Source organism: Cebidichthys violaceus, unplaced genomic scaffold, assembly GCF_023349555.1.
Source record: "Cebidichthys violaceus isolate CVI_PGR_0920_01 unplaced genomic scaffold, fCebVio1.0.p SCAF_217, whole genome shotgun sequence".
Lineage (NCBI taxonomy): Eukaryota > Metazoa > Chordata > Actinopteri > Perciformes > Stichaeidae > Cebidichthys > Cebidichthys violaceus.
In genome coordinates this window covers 45,565-64,190 of record NW_027176392.1, presented here as the reverse complement: position 1 = coordinate 64,190, position 18,626 = coordinate 45,565, and the positions used below count along the sequence as shown (strand labels likewise).

At 43.0% G+C, this 18,626-nt stretch overlaps 1 protein-coding gene across 1 annotated transcript; it reads right to left on the bottom strand.

Annotated features, from left to right (window-relative positions):
• Window positions 1–3,516: 3,516 nt before the first annotated feature.
• Window positions 3,517–18,626, bottom strand: sall3a (spalt-like transcription factor 3a). The gene is made up of 5 exons (XM_068717521.1): window positions 18,609–18,626; window positions 18,252–18,391; window positions 6,163–9,312; window positions 5,585–5,922; window positions 3,517–5,160 (listed from the first exon to the last, which is right to left on the bottom strand). Exons 2-5 carry the CDS (start codon window positions 18,331–18,333, stop codon window positions 4,729–4,731), a joined length of 4,002 nt encoding a protein of 1,333 aa, XP_068573622.1. The 5' UTR covers window positions 18,334–18,391; window positions 18,609–18,626; the 3' UTR covers window positions 3,517–4,728.

Genomic DNA, 18,626 nt, shown 5'->3' with positions numbered 1-18,626 from the left:
ACACACACACACAGAGAGGTTTGTACTTCAGGTGGATGCATATGCTTTAGACAGGCACATGCAAGTGTGGGAGTGAATGTCGCAAGACTCATTAAGGGACTAATTCAAACAAATATAAAAGGATAGCAAGCGAAGCACCCGAGCAAGCTATGGATTGACTCAAGAGCTGAGGCCTGGAAGTAAAAAAAACAAAACAACACCAAATAAACAAGAGGAGCAGCACCGACAAAGGCAGAGAAATTGTGCAAAAAAGGCATACTTTTGGATTTAAAGCACCTATCTCAGATCCCGGAGCCTTGAGAATGGGATTGGATTACTGTCGGTTAGATTTACTCCTGTGGCTCTTCGCCACTACATCATCGTAGGGCCCCCTGCCTCTGGATCAATGGGGATATTTACTGCGCCTGTTTCAGGGAGACTTTCACAGTAGGCAGGGCATTAAACAAACAGCCGACAGCCCCGTCCCAATGATGGCCTGTCTGTTCACACTGTGCCATGCCCAAACGTCACACATATTCACTTCAAACAGGTAGCGCACAAACACGAGTGAAGTGCAGATAAAACAAACCCCCCAAAAAAAAAAAAAAATAAGGCCGAAGCAATTTGCTCGGTGTGCTGAACAAAGAGGAAAGCTGCCACATTTCAGGCAAAGAAAAAAAAAAATATATATATATATATATATATATATATATATATATATATATATATATATATATATATATTTATATATCCCAGAGAGATGGAAAGGCATGTTATGTTTACTTTTAGATAATTAGCCTTGTAGCATGTGCTTGTTAAAATCCTCTTTAAATGGACACACCTCAAATAATTGTCCACATTCCCCTGGTTGCTCATAAACATTCTGTTTTGAACAGTAAAATGCCCTTTCATGTGTTAGACACACATCACGGCAGCAGAAAATCTGGGCGACGTGCCGAAGTTTAGTTGTGGAAATAACGATCAACAACATCGTCATATCAATAACCTCATTGTCACCCCAGTGGTGAGCTGGAAAGGCATCATAATTGAAATCACTTGAGGTAAAAGAACATCAAAGGATGTTTTTTATGAAGCTACAGCCACAGCCTATTGAATCATATTATGAATCTGAGAAGAATTGCCATTATGATGTCAAACAACAGTCTTCACATGCAGCTCTGCTGGCTGTCTGCAAGATATTTTTGCTAAATGCTAGCGCATGAGTGCAGGAATGAGTGGAATGTATTTTTTTTTTTCCGCCTGCCCAAATATGAGCAAAGTAAGTGCCTTCATAGAGAAGAACAGTCAGTATGACATTTCTCCATTACTTGACAATTCCACCCGAGTATCAGCTGATGTCAAACAATGGGCCCACAAAACGGCAGCACGCATTACCGAGAACGACCCCGAAGAGCTCCCGAGGGCAGACTCGACTCCAACAGGAAAAGTAGTATGTGTGTGTGTGTGTGTGTGAAAGTCAAGAGAAAAATCACACAAAAATAAACACTTATGGCTCAGTGGTGAAAGCTGATGTAAGCTGGACTGCGATGGCTCCAATCATCGCCTCGGCTGCGGTGGATAACGCGCTCACTGGCTTTGCAGCAGGAGTCACGCCGTACATTGTTGCCCTTTTCTCCCAATACAATGTTCTTACATTTTAAGGTTTGCAGAGTCGCTCGGGTAATTAGCATGTCTAATAGCTAGTAGCTTGAGCGTGTCAGCTGCTCAGAGACACCTGGTAGAAACCAAAGCAGGCGTTCATGTAAATTGACAGGATGGGCGAACATTAAGGGGCATTTCAATCAGATTGGTGGTTTTAACTGTATTTTTTTTTGTAATATTTAATGTCATGTTCTGCAGACTGACATGTAAATGAGTCGAAGTCACGGCAATCTTACTTTTACATAGTGAGGAATCGGCCATTGTCAAGTGAATCGCATCTGCAAGTCCAGTTGCCACAGATAAGTATTGAAAGACGTGTTTGTTCTCGGTGATTAAAGCAAGCGTTAACGTTCCTCTTGAGCCTGATGTGGCTCCATGTTGTCCACAGCAGGGACATATGTTTTTCCTCCATCTCGAAGTTCATTTGATGTAACTCTGTTTTGTCTTTCATTTTTTTTTTTTTTTTATGTTCGGGAAAGTGAGAACACGGGTTGTTGTGTGGGAGTGTGAGATTGTGCGTGTGTGTTCTCACACATGTCGACCATGTGTCAAGCATACTGCACCGAGGAGGCCACTGGGAGGAGGCCACTGTCACTTTACTGTAGCATACACACACACACACACACACACACACACACACACACACACACACACACACACACACACAGCAGTGTCTCACACGTCCCCGCTGCATGTTAGTCATGAAGTGAAATGCCTTGGCACACTTCTGGACAAACACAGGTTATCTCACACACTCACATGTGATTTCTAAATCTGCTGTTCTATTACACAACAGCCATGACAAGTTTAAAGTTATTATGGTATTGTTTCATCAGGGATTGTACATGAGCTTAGGTGAATGCTAATCCTTGCCACAAAGTCATTAATTATTTTGAAGTTTTATGATATGAAAGTCATCGAGATTGGGAGTCTCCTCACCGAGCATACAAAATATATCTAGTTTTAGATTTATAAAACATCCTTTTGTATATTCATTACATATTGCTAGAAATATTGCAGTACTTTTGTGTATGAAGATATAGCTTTAAATTTGATATCGTTCTGATATGTTTCGTTCTTACGTTCTTACTATGTACAGTTCAGATGTTCAGATGTAAAGGATGGCCAACATATCATCAGCTGCAATTGTTTTTTTACTAATGTATTGACTGATCCAGGCAAAACACACACACACACACACACACACACACACACACACACACACACACACACACACACACACACACACACACACACACACACACACACACACACACACAGAGGAAAAGTCCAAGGTAGATACAAGAATATATATATTTACAATAAAAAAAGCATTTTAACAAAGGTGAGAAATGAAATGATATTTGATGGATCTTTTTATGGGATTTTTGTCCCTAGCTACTTTCATATATCTGGTTTTGGTGTCCCAAAAGAGAAGGCACATTTCTTTTCGGGAAATAAATGGATTGTAATTTTGGAAAATCTATGTATGCAAAAGCAGTTAATTTTGAAAGTTAACTGCAAATTTCTAATCAAATAATCTATTGTATTAATAGTGAAATGTCAAATAAAAAAAAGCTAATTAATAAAAAGTTAAATAAAAATGATTTTAAATTAATTGACAAAATAATAGAATTTCATTTTACTTTTGTTTTTTTCTTCCAAAGTTAGATAAGACGCTGTGGTTCTCTATAAGGCCCACAGTACAAGATATGTTGCCTGGACTTTGAGAAATTTGAAATGACAATAATAATAATGATATGTCCTTCATTTGATCATGTATCTGGTATTTCAGTTTTCATTTATGGAAATAAAAGGGTGAGAGAGAGAAAGGAAAGACATGGTGCAGATAAGGAAACCATTCAAACACACACCTGTTCTCTTTTTTTTATTTAAGAAGGTTTTGATTGAGTGATGAGTTTGCACTCTTACGAGTAGCACAGATGCAATAACAGAGAACCGACTCTGCAAATTGTAGGAGTGGTACGCTGAAAACAATGAAAACAGCACGTGATAGATAGTTCAGTCAAAAGGTTAACGGTAACTCACAGACAAAACGTCTTGTTTTTAAAAAGTGCATTCACAAACATGACAAATACTCTCAACTCATGATGTCTATTTTTATGTGATACAAAATATGCATACCTGTTTTAGATTTGTCTGTATTTCTATACATAGATATTTCTTCAAAAGGATCACTTCTTTTTTCTTTTTACAAAGGTTAAAAGCAGGGTTGTGGTCATAGCAGCTTCGGATATCTCTAGCCTCTTTACCGTGTAACGAGATACACATAGTCTCAACAGATATCCAAATAAAACCTTCCATTTTCTCTGTTGTTCAACTCAAACGACATACTGTCTTTATTGAAAGAGATATTCATCAGTGAAGCCTGCAGTTTAGAAAAAAAATGGATCAATAAAATGCTTGGGCCATTAAATATATTTTTGTATACCCGCTTTTTTGTCAATATCATAAATACTAAAGACACAGGACAATATTATAAGACAATGCTGGGAGACTAAATGTAAAGATTAAAATAGTTCAAACATTATTTTTTTCAAGTTTTCTAGTTCATGAGAAAAAAAAAATATCAGGCGAGCACAGAAACACTATACTTCAGTCTTTTCTTCAGTCTGTCCACGGCCCTTTCATATTTAAAAGAGCATTCATAAACAAAGATGCCAGACAAAGGCCAGACCGTCTTTTCTGTTTTAGTCCTGTCCAGATAAGATGCTTGCCCATCATAAATGAGGCAGGATCCTAGTTTTCAAAGGAATTCATAAAAGCAGTCAAACATACTGATAAAAACCAATAAGTACCATGCAAATCTTGCAAGACGACATATTCTCAAACAAGAGACAAAGTATTCTTCGTATAGGCGAAATATCAAGTGAGGAGGGAATGGGTGAAAGGCAAAGACCTCTAATCAATACTAAATACTATATTTCCAAAACCAAACGAAAAAATATTTAATCTGTACATAATATAGTACGCATGAGTTCAGACTGGATCAACAGTTTCGTTCCTTGTTGTTTGACTCTTAGTCTTTGCCAAACGCCTACCTTGGAATAATACAGAAAAGTCTTTTTAATTGATCCCAATCTCTTTGTTCTCCTCCATAAATCTGGAGAAGGGGCGGCTGGCCCCGACATCCAGACCAGCCTTCTCCAAACCCGTCATGGTAGGGCTGCTTCCGGTGTGAACGCGGTCCATTCCTCCCGGCATGGGTCCCAATGAAGTGATTCCTGCACCGCCGAGGCTGACGGGCAGCTGGGTGATGCCTCCATTCTGGATCACAGAGATCTCATTGTTCTTCATAGCCAGCCCGTTGGTGATGGCCGCCGCGTACTGGTTCCAGAAGCCTGGGTCGACGTTCATGGCCCGAGCCGCCAGATCCTTCTGGAACATCTCGCTGAACTTCATGGCATCCCCGCCTAGCAAGGCCATGGGATTCTCCACAGACAGTCGCCGACCCCTTCGGGCTGGAGCATTGTTCCACATGTGAGTTCCCATGTGAACCTAAAATTAGCAAGAAAATAAAAAGAAACATCCTGAGTGTGACATCTTGAGTCGCAAATCTTGCATCCAAGGCAAATACGCCACACAAGCAAACATTTTATGGGTGGGAAATGGAAGGAAAAAGGCCAAAATGAAATGTAAAAACAAACAAGCAAACACATTTGATATTATTTTGGGGTGCATTCAAATATGTAAATTGACTTGTGCACAGATATCATAAGGTAGCGCCTACATTTCAACTTGGAGACCAGAACAAAGAGAAACATTAAAAGTGATGGGAAGAGCGGGGACATGCAGTACTCCAAAAGGTCTTTAGCCAGAATCGATCCCAGAGTGTTACATGTTAATTGGCATGCATCTTTGCAACCACAATGACCCCATATATGTACAATTCTATCTGATGCTGCATTAAACGGGCTCGTACCTTCAGATTGCCCTTCGTGGTGAAAGCCCTTCCACAAATAGAGCAGGCGAAAGGTTTTTCCCCAGTGTGTGTGCGCTCGTGGATTTGCAGAGCACTGGCTGAGGAAAAATTCTTCCCACACGAGTGGCAGTTGTGCTGCTTTGGAGTGCGTCGTGGAGGCGGGGGAGCCAACATGGGGTTGATGCTGGGGCTCATGTTGCTCTGGGGTGCTGCAGCGGGAACCTGGATCCCCACCGGCAAGTGAGAGTTGTCGCTCAGAGACACTGACTTGCCGTGTCCATTCATTTCCATTTTGATCATGTTCGATGCAGTGCTGGCCAAATTAGGAGTGCTCAGCCCTGAAAAAGACGAGTTCAAATGCATGTTAGAACAGAGTTGAAAACATACAAACTACACATACTATCAATATATGAACATATCACATTTCTCCTAATACCTATCAATATATAACATTATATTGAGTACATATTTTCATTACGAGTACAATATTTTAGTGATACCTGAATGTTAGATAAATAGAGATATATAATTAAATCTGTAAAATGCATTAAGTTTAAGTTAATTTTGTACATACACACCTCGATCTCTATTTAGAAACAGCATGCTGAAGTGGCTCTCCTCCTTGATAAAGTGCCTGCCAGGTTGAGTGGCAGTCAGGTCAAGGGCCCCAGTGCCTTCAGTTGCAGAAAGCGGAGATGGGGTCTCTGATTTTTCCGACTTCACTGTCGCCAGGCCAGATGTATTGTTCTCCTGGCACTCGTCTATTGTCATGGCACTGCTGTTGTTATTATTGTTGAATGTAGCTGGGGACTTGGATCGCTGGCTCTCTGAATGGCTGTGAGCTGGGGACAAATGCTGCATAGAGCCAGAGGACTCGGAGAAAGCAGGGCTCCCCATGCTTTGACCTTCAGCATCCCCCAATGCAGACAGGGAATCAGTGGCAAAGCAATCAGTCTCTCCTCCAAAGCTGATGCCGTTCTGCGTAGGCTTTTGGCCAAAAGAACGCGTCATGTTGGCGGTGGAGTCGATCATCTTCATCTGGTTCTCCATTGCAGCGATGCTGGAGATGATGGAAGTTGGTGGGGAGCTCCCAGGTGAATACGGTTTACATGGGTCTACTTCTCCCTCTTGGAAGTCAGCTTCATCTTCCATAGCTTGCTCCATTTCATCCAGAAGGTCATCATCATAATTACTCATCGAATCTAAACCCTTTTCGTCAAAGGATAGGTCAGTGTCCATCTCCTGCAGGCTTTCGGGGACTGGGGTGTTGGGGATCTGCCCTCCCATGTGCATGCGGATGTGTTGCTGCAATACAACGGCATTGGTGAACTTCTTCTGACATATAGGGCAGGAGTGCTGGACCCTAAGTGGGGGTTTGGATCTATGGACACCAAAGTGTGTTTTCAGGTTTCCCTTAGTGGTGAATGCTCGCCCACATATCTTGCATTTGAAAGGCCTTTCGCCAGTGTGGATACGATAGTGCATCTTGAGAGCACTCTGGCAGCTCAAAACGCGATGACAGATGACACACTGATTTGGGTCGGTCATCTTCTTGTCAATGTTCTCGACAAGCTGCTGCAACTTTGATGTCTCTGAGGTTTGCATAGAGTCTAAGAGGCCTCCAAAAGGAAACTTGGCCTTGAACTGGTCTGAGAGCATGGGAAGGACAGGATGGGAGACAGGGTTAGAAGCCGAATTAGGGCTAGTGATGGGTTCACTGGCCTGGCCACTGCTGGACGATGTGGTGGAGTTGACGGTAGAGGAAAGGACCACTTGACTTAGTGTGGTTGTGGTGGTGGTGTTCTCTCCTGGCCTAGAGCAGCTTGGTGGAAGGAGAACACCTTCAGATTTCAAGAGAGGCGGCGCATCATTCCCCAGACTGAGTTTTGGGGAAGGTGAAGTAGTGGTCATGCCAGAGTCAATAAGAATATTAGGGGATAAAGATGCACACTCGCTTAATGGTGGAGATGGCCTCTGAGGGGACCTGTTGAGCGGTGTGAGGCTTGGAGACTCGCCGAAACCTCCCATCATACTCGGCAGTGTGGGAGGCAGCTGGAGTCCGATTGAGGTGGGAGCAGTGGGGAGGACAGGTTTGCTGTCTAGCCAGGTTGTTACAGGTTTTTCAGGGGGCAAAGACATACCATATGGGATGCCTGAGCTTGTGGGCACGTTGTCCAGGTACTCTGGCACAGGGTAGGGGTTCATCTGAATATGTGGGTATTTTTCTTTGTGCCTCTGAAAGTGGACTTTCAGGTTTCCCTTGGTGGAGAAACGGTTGCCACATATGTTGCATTTGAAGGGCCTCTCTCCAGTGTGTGATCGCAGGTGGATTTGTAGGGCGCTGTCACTGCCAAACACCTTGGCACAGAACCGACACTTATGCTTGAAGAAGGGGTCCTCAGAGCTGGGCTTTGTGTCAAACACAGAAACGTTTGGGGGCTTCCCCTTGCGGTGCTTCATCAGAGCAGAGAGGGGGTCGAGCGCGTTGGCTGTGGCTGCTATGCTAGCCAGCGGGTTGGGAAAGATAACGCTGCTGGGTGAGCTGTGAGGTATCAGTGGTAGACTGGAGGCAGAGCTCAGGAGGCTGCTGTGGCTGAGTGAGGGAGGGGTGGTGGAGTTCCTTGGAAGAGCTGAGCTGCTGCTGATGCCACCAACTCCTGTTGCACTACAACTAGTGCTAATGTTGTTTGTGACTGAAGATGAGCAGGAGGGAAGTAGAGATGACAATCCAGTACCATTGGGCGAGGAAAACACCGAGTTATTTGAGCATGTGTTGGGTATTAAAGAGTTAGACTGTTGACTGCTACTTTGTGGTGTCTGAGAGAGGGGTCCTTCTATCGCTGAGCTCAGGGATGAAGGGCCTTGGCCACCGAGAGTGGCCGGCAGCCTAACGGGCAGCTGATGGACAGGGGGAGTGATGAAGTTGTGTAGTTGAAGCTGACTTGCGACAGTAGGGGCGCAGGAGGATACAGGCCCCTGGTTTCCCGCAGCATTACTGTGATGGTGGTTTAGAGCAGGCTGTGAGGCAGACTGTCTGTTCATCAGAGCCACCTGACTTCGTATTTGTTCTATCAACTGCAACTGGTGTATCTGCTGCTGCTGGAGGGCCATCAGTTGGTCCAGGATCATGGGAATAGCCATGGTGGAGACCCCACTGCCCACTGCTGCCCTTACGCTCTGTGAAAACTGGGCAACTGCAACCCGGGTGCCATGCAGGGTCTCCAAGGTAACATTGGTGCTTGGCATGGCGTAGCTTGTAACGGTGGAGGGGACGACATCATCGAGCTGAGGTAGGGAGCCGTCTGGCTCAGGGGATGTCACGTCTGTCTCTTCGGGATCCATGTTTTTTTCTGGTGATAGCTCCAGCTCCATCGGCTCGTCCTCTTTTTCTAGGACATTGACCCCATTTAATGTTGCTGGCTCTGGGATGTCATCCCCCTCACCAGCAGAACTGTGGTTGCCCTCCCTGGGGTCCTCGCTGTCAGCCTGCTCACTGGAGCAGCTGGGTACAGGGGAGAGCTCTGTAGGGTACTCTTGGGAGGGGATAGGTGTGTTCTCATTGTCATTCACTATGAGCACCAGGGGGTTTTTGGTGCAACTCGTTAAATGTTCACAGAAGTCTGACCACTTGAAGAACTCAGCGCAGCACTTCTCACATACATGCGTCTCCTCACTGCCGCTGCGGCTCTCATTCCCGCTGTCGGCATCCTCCAGCACCTCACCTCGGGCTAAAGGGAGGGGAGGGGGTCAGGAGAGTAGAGGGGAATAGGAAAAGAGGGAGCAAAAAAAAGAAGAATTAATGAATAAATAATCAATAAAGAATCAACACATATTTTGCAGTGCAGTGCTGCAAAGATTTAACCTTTGGTTTTTTTTTCTCTCTTTTAACATAACCAAAATCAATATTCTTTTTATTTTTTTACTCTGAACAAATTGCCCTAGTTCACCAATTCTCAGGACCCAGGTTTGTGCATTCGCACCCTCTCCATAGAGCCAGCTAATAATTTTCTTTGTGCAATCCATCAAATTATGAGAGCCTATCAATTGTGGATACTGCCGCTTAATGAAATTCCATAGAACCTATTGATTTCCAATATTTCATACAATTCACAGCTGCCTCATCTGTTGGGTACAAATCAGGACTTTGATGGCCCCATTAGGATTCCCCTCTGCTATCAAGCCCAGTCATTTCCACCTGAATTTCAAATGCTTTTCATTTAGCATTGCAAAGGTAATACTTTAGCCCTGAACCTCAGCAAGGGAATCTATACTGGAATACTCTTTTATCATGATTAAAATTGTGTTGTCAAAAGTAAAGCGGAGATCTGTTGACTGTATTGCACTTGACCATTTCCTGCACCATTCACTGTTAAATTGGACACTTTAAAATGTGTGCAACCAAAATATACTTTTAAATTACTGCCACTTTTAGTTATTTTTGAAATACAAAACACTGCTTTTCAGTGAAATCCCCTGTGTCTCTCTCTCTCTCTCTCTCTCTCTCTCTCTCTCTCTCTCTCTCTCTCTCTCTCTCTCTCTCTCTCTCTCTCAAGCTCTATGAAATAAGACTCAACAAATTGCATGCAAGTGCCATGGCAGCAATGTCTCTGATTAGTTACACATGTTTAATCACAGTTGTAGGAAGCCACTTCCTCTTCCACATGCAACCATCAAGAGTCAAACAAAGCCGACGCAAGCTCTGAGCATGGACCCAATTCACACCTGATCAAAACCATGTAAAACGGGCCTCCCTTGTTTGTTTATTTTTTGTGTTCAACCATAGTTATACTCTATGTGTGTGCATGTGTCGTTCTTGGCCGTGTACACATTTCCCTTTCATTACGAGTGGGGAAGCATGCTCAATCACTGCAGCAGCACCCTGCACTCTTTATTTCAGAGTCTCCAGTTCAGTCTACGCTCAAAGACCCAGCATATGAGATGTTGGCAATATAACTATTTATACACAAATTAAACTTTTTTATATACACTTTACACTATAAAAAATACTAGGACTATTTCATAGGCATTATTTCAAATAAAAGTAATGTATATCCCGATAAAGATGGTCGCTCTAAAAAAGCAGCTATAAAACAAGGATAAGTTGATGGTTAGGTGACTTAATTAAAAAAAAAAGGTTTTTTTATGATTTGTAAAGTATGTGACTGTATATCCAAACACACACACACACACACACACACACACACACACACACACACACACACACATTCCTGAATAAAGTAAGTAATTGACTTAATTTATGCAAATGCTCTTCTACTAATCATAGGAGTGCAACTCACCCAATAGGCCAAATAGGCCTGAGCTATGAATGTGAGCGATAAAAATACCTCTTAAAAACTGCCAAAAAATACTGCACATTACAGACTGCACATGTTTACTCAACATTATAGGTCTCACCATGTGTTGCAAGTGAGTAATCATGAGCTTCATACAGTGCTTATGCTCATTTCAAAGGTTAAAATGGAGCGAACCATGGTGAGGCAGACATGAAGCATTTGTGCCAATTACAGTGACTCATTAGTAAAGAAATTCATCACTCCTCCTGTAATTTCTGGCCAAAGGGGGCATGAGCTATCAAGGTCTGGTGTCTGTAACTTAATTAATTATCAACAGAAAGGCTTTGGATGGGCTCCGTGTTCGCATCCTCACTGGGGGCAGGGCTGACAAAACAAGATATTATTTTATCTTGTAGGTTGCCAGGTTAAATTAGAAGAAAAAAAAATGTATGAAGCAGCTTAAGGGATGTAAAATGCAATATTCTACTATTCATTTTGGGTTGTGCATTATTGCTTCTTTGCAATATCAATGTCACATCCCTCCTCGATTTTCCAGCCACACGTCAGCAAACTCACTATAAAAATCCAATTAAATCAAAAGAAATAATGGTAATTTTCTTAATTTCTAATATACACCATGCTATTTATCTCGAGTGAAAAGGAGCAAGTGACTGGAAACGTCAGCGACACGTGACAGCAGGCTCAAAATCTCCTTAGCCCAGCAGCGGACAGCAGAAACCATTTCCATAATTGAGGGTTGAAAGGTCAACGCAAATGAGTAGGAATTGTGTTGAGCTGATTAGTTATTAGAATGGTATTACTGTCAATCTCTTTTATTCATTCATACAATTACAAGGGGGGGTCTTTGTATGCCTCTGACCTCACACACACACACACTGACACGTTTTGTCACACACACATGTGGACAGACAAAGAACAAACATAAGTTACGTGCATACGTACGGAGATAAACACATATGTCACATTTACACACACACACACACACACACACACACACACACACACACACACACACACACATTCTTTTAGTACCATGTCAAATTTACCGTTTAGAGATTTTCTGACCTACAAATAGAGAAATTCTTTACTTTAAATTAGATTTTGTTTACTTGATTTTTTAAATTCCTGTTTTTATTTCACAAATGTCTTTCACTCTGGGCATTTTCAGTTTTGCTGTGATGCTAATTGTAAGCACAATCAAAGGAATATTGTGAAGAATATTACACACTTAATAGCTTAACACGAAAAAAAAAAATGTGCACACTTAAGAAAGCATTCAGTGATTCAGAGGTGGGATTGTGCTCCGGTTTCTGGCAGTTTTAACATCAAAATGAAAAGGAATTAAATGGTAAAATTACGCAATATTACAATACATTCCACACCAGTGTGCCTCTTCATTATTTGTATGCTTTTTTTTAGGAAATATTATAACATTGCACATGCCAATGAGCTCAAAATAACACCATTCCCTCCTAAAACAGTGGGGTGCCATTGTGTTGTGCAGCTGTGTAAAGGCGACATTTTGTGTTTTTTATGTGTTTGCAAGACAGTGAAAATGTGTGTGTGTGTGTGTGTGTGTGTGTGTGTGTGTGTGTGTGTTGGGGGAGGGGGTGGAGGGGTATTGATTTTCCTATAGCATGAGAAAGGAAAGGATGAGAAAAAAATCCAATCCGTTTTTCATTCCTTTAAGAGTCTTCATTTACTCAGATGCAAATATTAAGCTGAACGCAGTCAATAGGGGGATTGTAGACATCGAATCTGAGTGTCCGCTATCTTGCTCAGCGATCTTTGGCACGCTAACTGAAACCGCTAATCTGCCATATTATATCAGACGAGGTATTCATGCTTTCCACTGATTCCGTGAAAGCCACAGAGACGAGCATTGAGCGAAGCATCGCGCAATTACAAATTCTCCCATTCTTAACAATTCCCAGATTCACCTAATGAGCACACACACACACACACACACACACACACACACACACACACACACACACACACAAGCAGACAATGACAATGGTAACATTTACTCTATGTTAAGGTAAAGTGATTGCTATCTTGTTTTTGTTTTTTTAAAGAGTATTGTATCCCTAAATTTAAACTATTTTCCCTTTTTAAAACTTCTTCGTCACACTGTGAGATTTTGAATTTCATTCACATTATCACGGTTATCTCAGAGAAGGGCTCACACTACTAGACCCGCCCCTCCTTCTGCCCCTTTTAAAATGCATTCTTCTCAAGCATCTGGGGATAGCTCAGGACCCTTAAAGAGAGATGCATCACTGTAGGGCTAAATTGAGAGGGGAGGGCCAAAAAAACAAAAAGGGGGGAAAAAAAAGAGGCCTTCTGTGTTCAACAATGTTTGAATTCTTTGATCACACATCCTCCAATCTATTCTCGTAAGAAATAAATTATTCTATTTAAGATATAATATATGTACGTTTTTTTGTTTGTTTTTTGACAGACATCCTTTTGGACTGATGTATCATGTGCGAGTTGCCGCATTTTAATCTGGTAATTTATCTGTCAGCACAGGATCATTCAGCTCATCAATCACTCTGATATTACTTTGAATGTGCACTTTTGTGACGTGTTAATTCCCATTTAAAAAAAAAAAAAATACTGAATCTGTTTGTCACATTGTTAAAGCATTGCATTAATTTCCTCTGCTTTTATCCATCAATATTTTTTTTAAACCAGCAGAACCTTTTTAAAAAAAATAAATAAAAAATGTCTGCACAGTTCCTAGACATTGATGTCTCTGCGGCCATAAACACATAAAACATCCTCGAATGATCCCATGCATCCTCAGACCTGCAGAGGCTCGAGCGTCCTTAGCACAGCTGTGTGTGTGTGTGTGTGTGTGTGTGTGTGTGTGTGTGTGTGTGTGTGTGTGTGTGTGTGTGTGTGTGTGTCATCGGCCTGGTCAGCCCTGCTGCAGAGTGGTACAGTCATATCTGCACTAACAGAGAGGCCTTTGTCATTGCCTGCAGATGTGGAGCAGCCAAAACATTAACGATTTGTTTGTGTAAGCATTTGCAATACAGTATTCAATGACGGCACTCCGTCCAGATGACTGTGTCACCCGTCAAGATGGCTCTCCGTCTTCTGGATGTGGATTTACAGAGACGAGGGGGGAGGCTTTAGGACCTAATGGACGCTCATCGCCAGCAAAAGACACATTTATTAGATTCTGTCTTTTTCACATTGGTGCTTTGGCTGAATTTAGATGGTTCGATTTTAAGATAAAAACAAATAAAATGAAATGTACTTCTTTACACTCAAAAAGCAAAGCACCATCTCTAACAAACTGCAACATCTCAGCTTGTCAAACCTTTTTGCCCATGACTTTACTTTCCTGTGCTAAAATCACAGGCACCAAAACCAAATCACCTCGAGAACAGCCACTGGTGACAAAAAAAAATGCACCTTTCAGTTTGTGGCTAGTTAGCTTTCTTATGAATCTGCAAATGTCTGCTGCTTTGCGTTGCGTAAAAGAGTCCTGTCAAGTTCTCCCTCCCAATCAGGATATTGCTCGTTTGTGTGTGTTTGCAGAGCTGAGAAGTAATAGGACACAGCCATATTTGAGTGCCTTCTTTGGCACAACTATGTGGGTGGTCCAGAGGCCTGCACCCAATGGTGAGAGGGGATTAAAACAAAAGCCAAACAAAGCCCCACTGCAGGGGAACCGTGTTGTCACTGTCAGCGGGGATTTCCTCACTGTATTATACTTTTTGCACCTCATAACTATACGTACATTCCTGCACCAGACATTGCGTTGCAAAGCAAGGAAAGGGCTCTGCTTAAACACTGTGACTGTGTTCGACGATGCAGTGCAGATTCTGATAGTAAATGTGAATTAGTCTGTAAAGAAAAGCATCAGTAATAAGAACTCAAACCACATCTGTGGTCCTCCACCTGTTCACTGAGAGCATGACCAGCGTGTCTTTTTTTCCTGAGGCGTCTCCTAAGATGTAGAAAATATCATTTTTACAACCAATAATATTGATGGAACTTGATCCTGTACGTCTCCGTCCAGAGCTGGGAATATGGGGGGGGGGGGGGGAGAAAAAAAAGGAGTAAGCACAAGTGTGCCCATATGCAGTTGCGTATGCCACCGCTCATTCCACGCGCACACCTTCAAAGACACCGGATGCAGCGAGGGGGGGGGGGGGGGCGGTGGCGAGATGAAAAGCCCGTCAATGTTCACACTTTCTGGGACACGAGCGAGTTGTGCCGCCAAGGTCAACAGCGCACACGTCCTAATTGTACAAGGAGCTTGACATCTAGAGGCAGGACCTGGCTGGGCCGGGGCTGGACAAAGGTTAAGTCAGCAAGCTTTATAAAAGCACTCCTAAGCAGACCCCCCCCCCCCCCCCCTCTCTCTCTCCTCTACCCATTCTGAACACACACACACACACACACACACACACACACATACAACCCCCCATGCCCCCAGGGGGCAAGTGTCCGGAAGGCCTGAGGCGGAGATGATGTGCCAAACAGGGGCTTGTTGGCACTTGATTTTAGTTTTTTCAGGGGTGCATCACATTAAGAGGACTTCACCGAGCTGCAGTGGACAGCAGAGTTGGATAAATCCACCACAGAAAAAGGTCAGATCAAAAAATGAAGATTTGGGGAAAAAAAAAACCTAAATGAACACACACGAGGAGAACTTTACACCCGAGCTCTTGTGGTCGTTTCCTTGTTTTCAACGGCTATTTTCATGAAATGTGCTGCGATCAGAGTGTGTGTGTGTGTGTGTGTGTGTGTGTGTGTGTGTGTGTGTGTGTGTGTGTGTGTGTGTGTGTGCGCGCGTGTCCTCGAGCACAACTCGAACGCCACTCGAACGCTCCGCTTCCCCCTTCACAACCAGCCCAACATCGTATGGATTTTAAGTCCAAATCAAGCGGCGACTGACGATTGGAGCTTCTGAATTCCTTCGACGTTATATATGCAATGATTCGTCAAGGCCGCCGATCGATAGTTGTCGTCAGGGAGCCGCGCCACGGCAATAGGCAGCAGAGAATCTGATCACGCTGCAGTGATACAGCGGCGGCTTGTCGCCCGTCTGCGAGGAAGCTTTGGATGAGACACGGTGTTATTGGGTTTATTTAAGTGTGCATGGGCTCCGCTGTGCTCGGCCAAAAGGCTTGGGATTGTTTCACTGCGACGTCTGCCGTGAAAACAAGCGAGCCTAGTAATAGTGCCCCAACGAGGACAGGCAAGAACATTCCACGGCCACTTCCAGTCTTAAGCACAATGGCGTCAATCCTATAGGTTACCCACAACACCGTGTGTGTGTGTGTGTGTGTGTTAAAGCCACACATCCATGCAGGAATCTGAGTTTTTAAAACGGAGAAAAGAGTGTATGGATTTCCCCTTATTCTGGATGCGCCTTCCGACCGTTTTCCGTATCACAAATCGCAGTCATGATTTTTAGACGAAATGTAAAAAAATCCTCCAAATTTTTTGTTTACGACAGACAAGAAGGGGAAGCTCGCTTTTTCATTCCACGATCCTACAGGAGGGCAACCTGAAGGACGCTTCGTGGCTTTCATCGCAAACCATGAAAGGCCATCGGAGCATTAAGACAGACACAATGATGGTTGTTAAAATGTGAAACGCCCCGAAGTGACAAAAAAATCCACAGAGTGGACCGGACAAAAGAGCCGAGAGTCATCAGTGTGATTCCCCAGCCCTCACGCCAACATTTCCCTATGCAGAGAGAGCTGCTCCCCAGAGACTACATCACGCATTTCTATTGTAAAGAAGCCCTGCAAAGTGTGTGACTGTGTGACTGTGTGTGTGTGTGTGTGTGTGTGTGTGTGTGTGTGTGTGTGTGTGTGTGTGTGTGTGTGTGTGTGTGTGTGTGTGTGTGTGTGTGTGTTAGCCAACATGAGCCTAGATAGTGAAGTATAAATAATCGCAGTGATTTGTTGGTAGCACCCAGCTATGGATACCATAGAATAAATACATATTTCACAGTAAACACCAAGAAAAGTGCTGATTTTAATATTAAATAACGACATTGTTATTGGTGTTTGTTCAAGTTATATAATGACACAATTAATTTATCCTTTTCCTCATAGATAAAATAAGATTTTCTTCTATATCTATTGCAACATGTTGAGATAAAATATAGCAATTAAAAATACTACAATTTAAAAGAATTGTAAATAGAAAAACAATTATGTATTAGGATCTAAGAACAATAACATTCCTAATAACATGTGTTCGTGTTGGCCCTATAATTCCCACAGCATTACGCCTTGCATAAGATGTGACTTTAGCTCTGTAATGATCGTTTTATTGCGCAAAAGCCCGAGTACAGAATAAAAGATGAATGAGCCCCTTTTTTTCTCTCTCCTCCACATGGCGAGGACGAGCCCTGTCAACCGGTCTTGTCGACATTGTGAGCAAAAGGGCAAATCAAGTGTGCTAAATTTATGTGAGGGGGGTAAACAAAAACATTTCCATAACAAAACGAGGCTTCGACCTGCAACAGGATCCGCATTTAGGACCAGACAGGCGCTGAGGGACAAAAGACACTAATGCTAAATTCAAATTTAAAAAAAATATATATAATTTAACCGGTTTAAAAAAAAAATTATACAATTAAAAAATACAAGTTGTTGCACGACTTACTTCCATATCCGCTGAATTAAAAAAAAAAGCTGCAAGAGATAAATATTTTTCAACTTCTCAAAATGTGTGTGCATGTGTGTATGCGTTTGTGCGTGTATTTTAGTGCGCGCGCATGCACACACGCCCGAAGTCAACTGTAAAAGATTTCAAAGACGCATTTAATAAAACAGCTCCGACATTTGACTCACAGTGAAGTATTCAAATCAATTCTGTTTTAAAACAGGTCCGTCGTAAAGGCCTCCAGCACATAACACACACGTTTCACAGTGATGCAAATGAATATATGCAACGGCTGCTTTTAATCTCAAAAGTCACCTCTCAGTCAGCAGCCGGTTACGTGATGCAGGTTAAAACTAAAACAAACACACAAACTTCCCCTAAACGAGGAACGCTCCTGTCTGCTGCAGAGAGGCGTCTGACTGAATAACTGTATCACGGAATTATTAGAAACGATTGCATCTGTGTTTAAGAAATAAATCGTATCGGCTAACCCCAAACACTAATCCAAATAAACCCAAACGACTTTCCATTTGAGGTGGACCTCGTAGGGGGGGAAAAAAAAGCTCCTAAAAACAGAGTGAAATGACGGAACAGAAGTCGCTGCAAAGCAGAGCTGTGATTGTGGAAGGGGGGGGGGTGGGGGGGTGGTGGTGGAAAGTTGTCTGTGTTGAAAGAAGAGACCTCAGCTGATCAAATCCACTCACCGTGCTCGGAGATCACCCCGGCTATTGCGGGATCCTCGTCCGACTTGAGGTGCTGCGGCTTGGCTTGCTTGCGTCGGGACATGCTGCTGGCGTCAGTGCTGGCGATGCTTCTGCTGCTGCTCTCGCGCTCCGTGATGTCTCTGCGTTTTGCAGATACATCAGCGAAGAGCGAATGAATCGACACGCGCGCGCACACACACACACACACACACACACACACACACACACACACACACACACACACACACACACACTTTAAAAAAAAAAAAAAAAAAAAAAAAAAAAAAAAGTTCGCAAACGGCCTGGTAGCGGTGAGAGGAGAGAAGAAGAAGAAGAAAAATAAATTTAGAAATTAACCGGTGTTGCTGTTGTTGC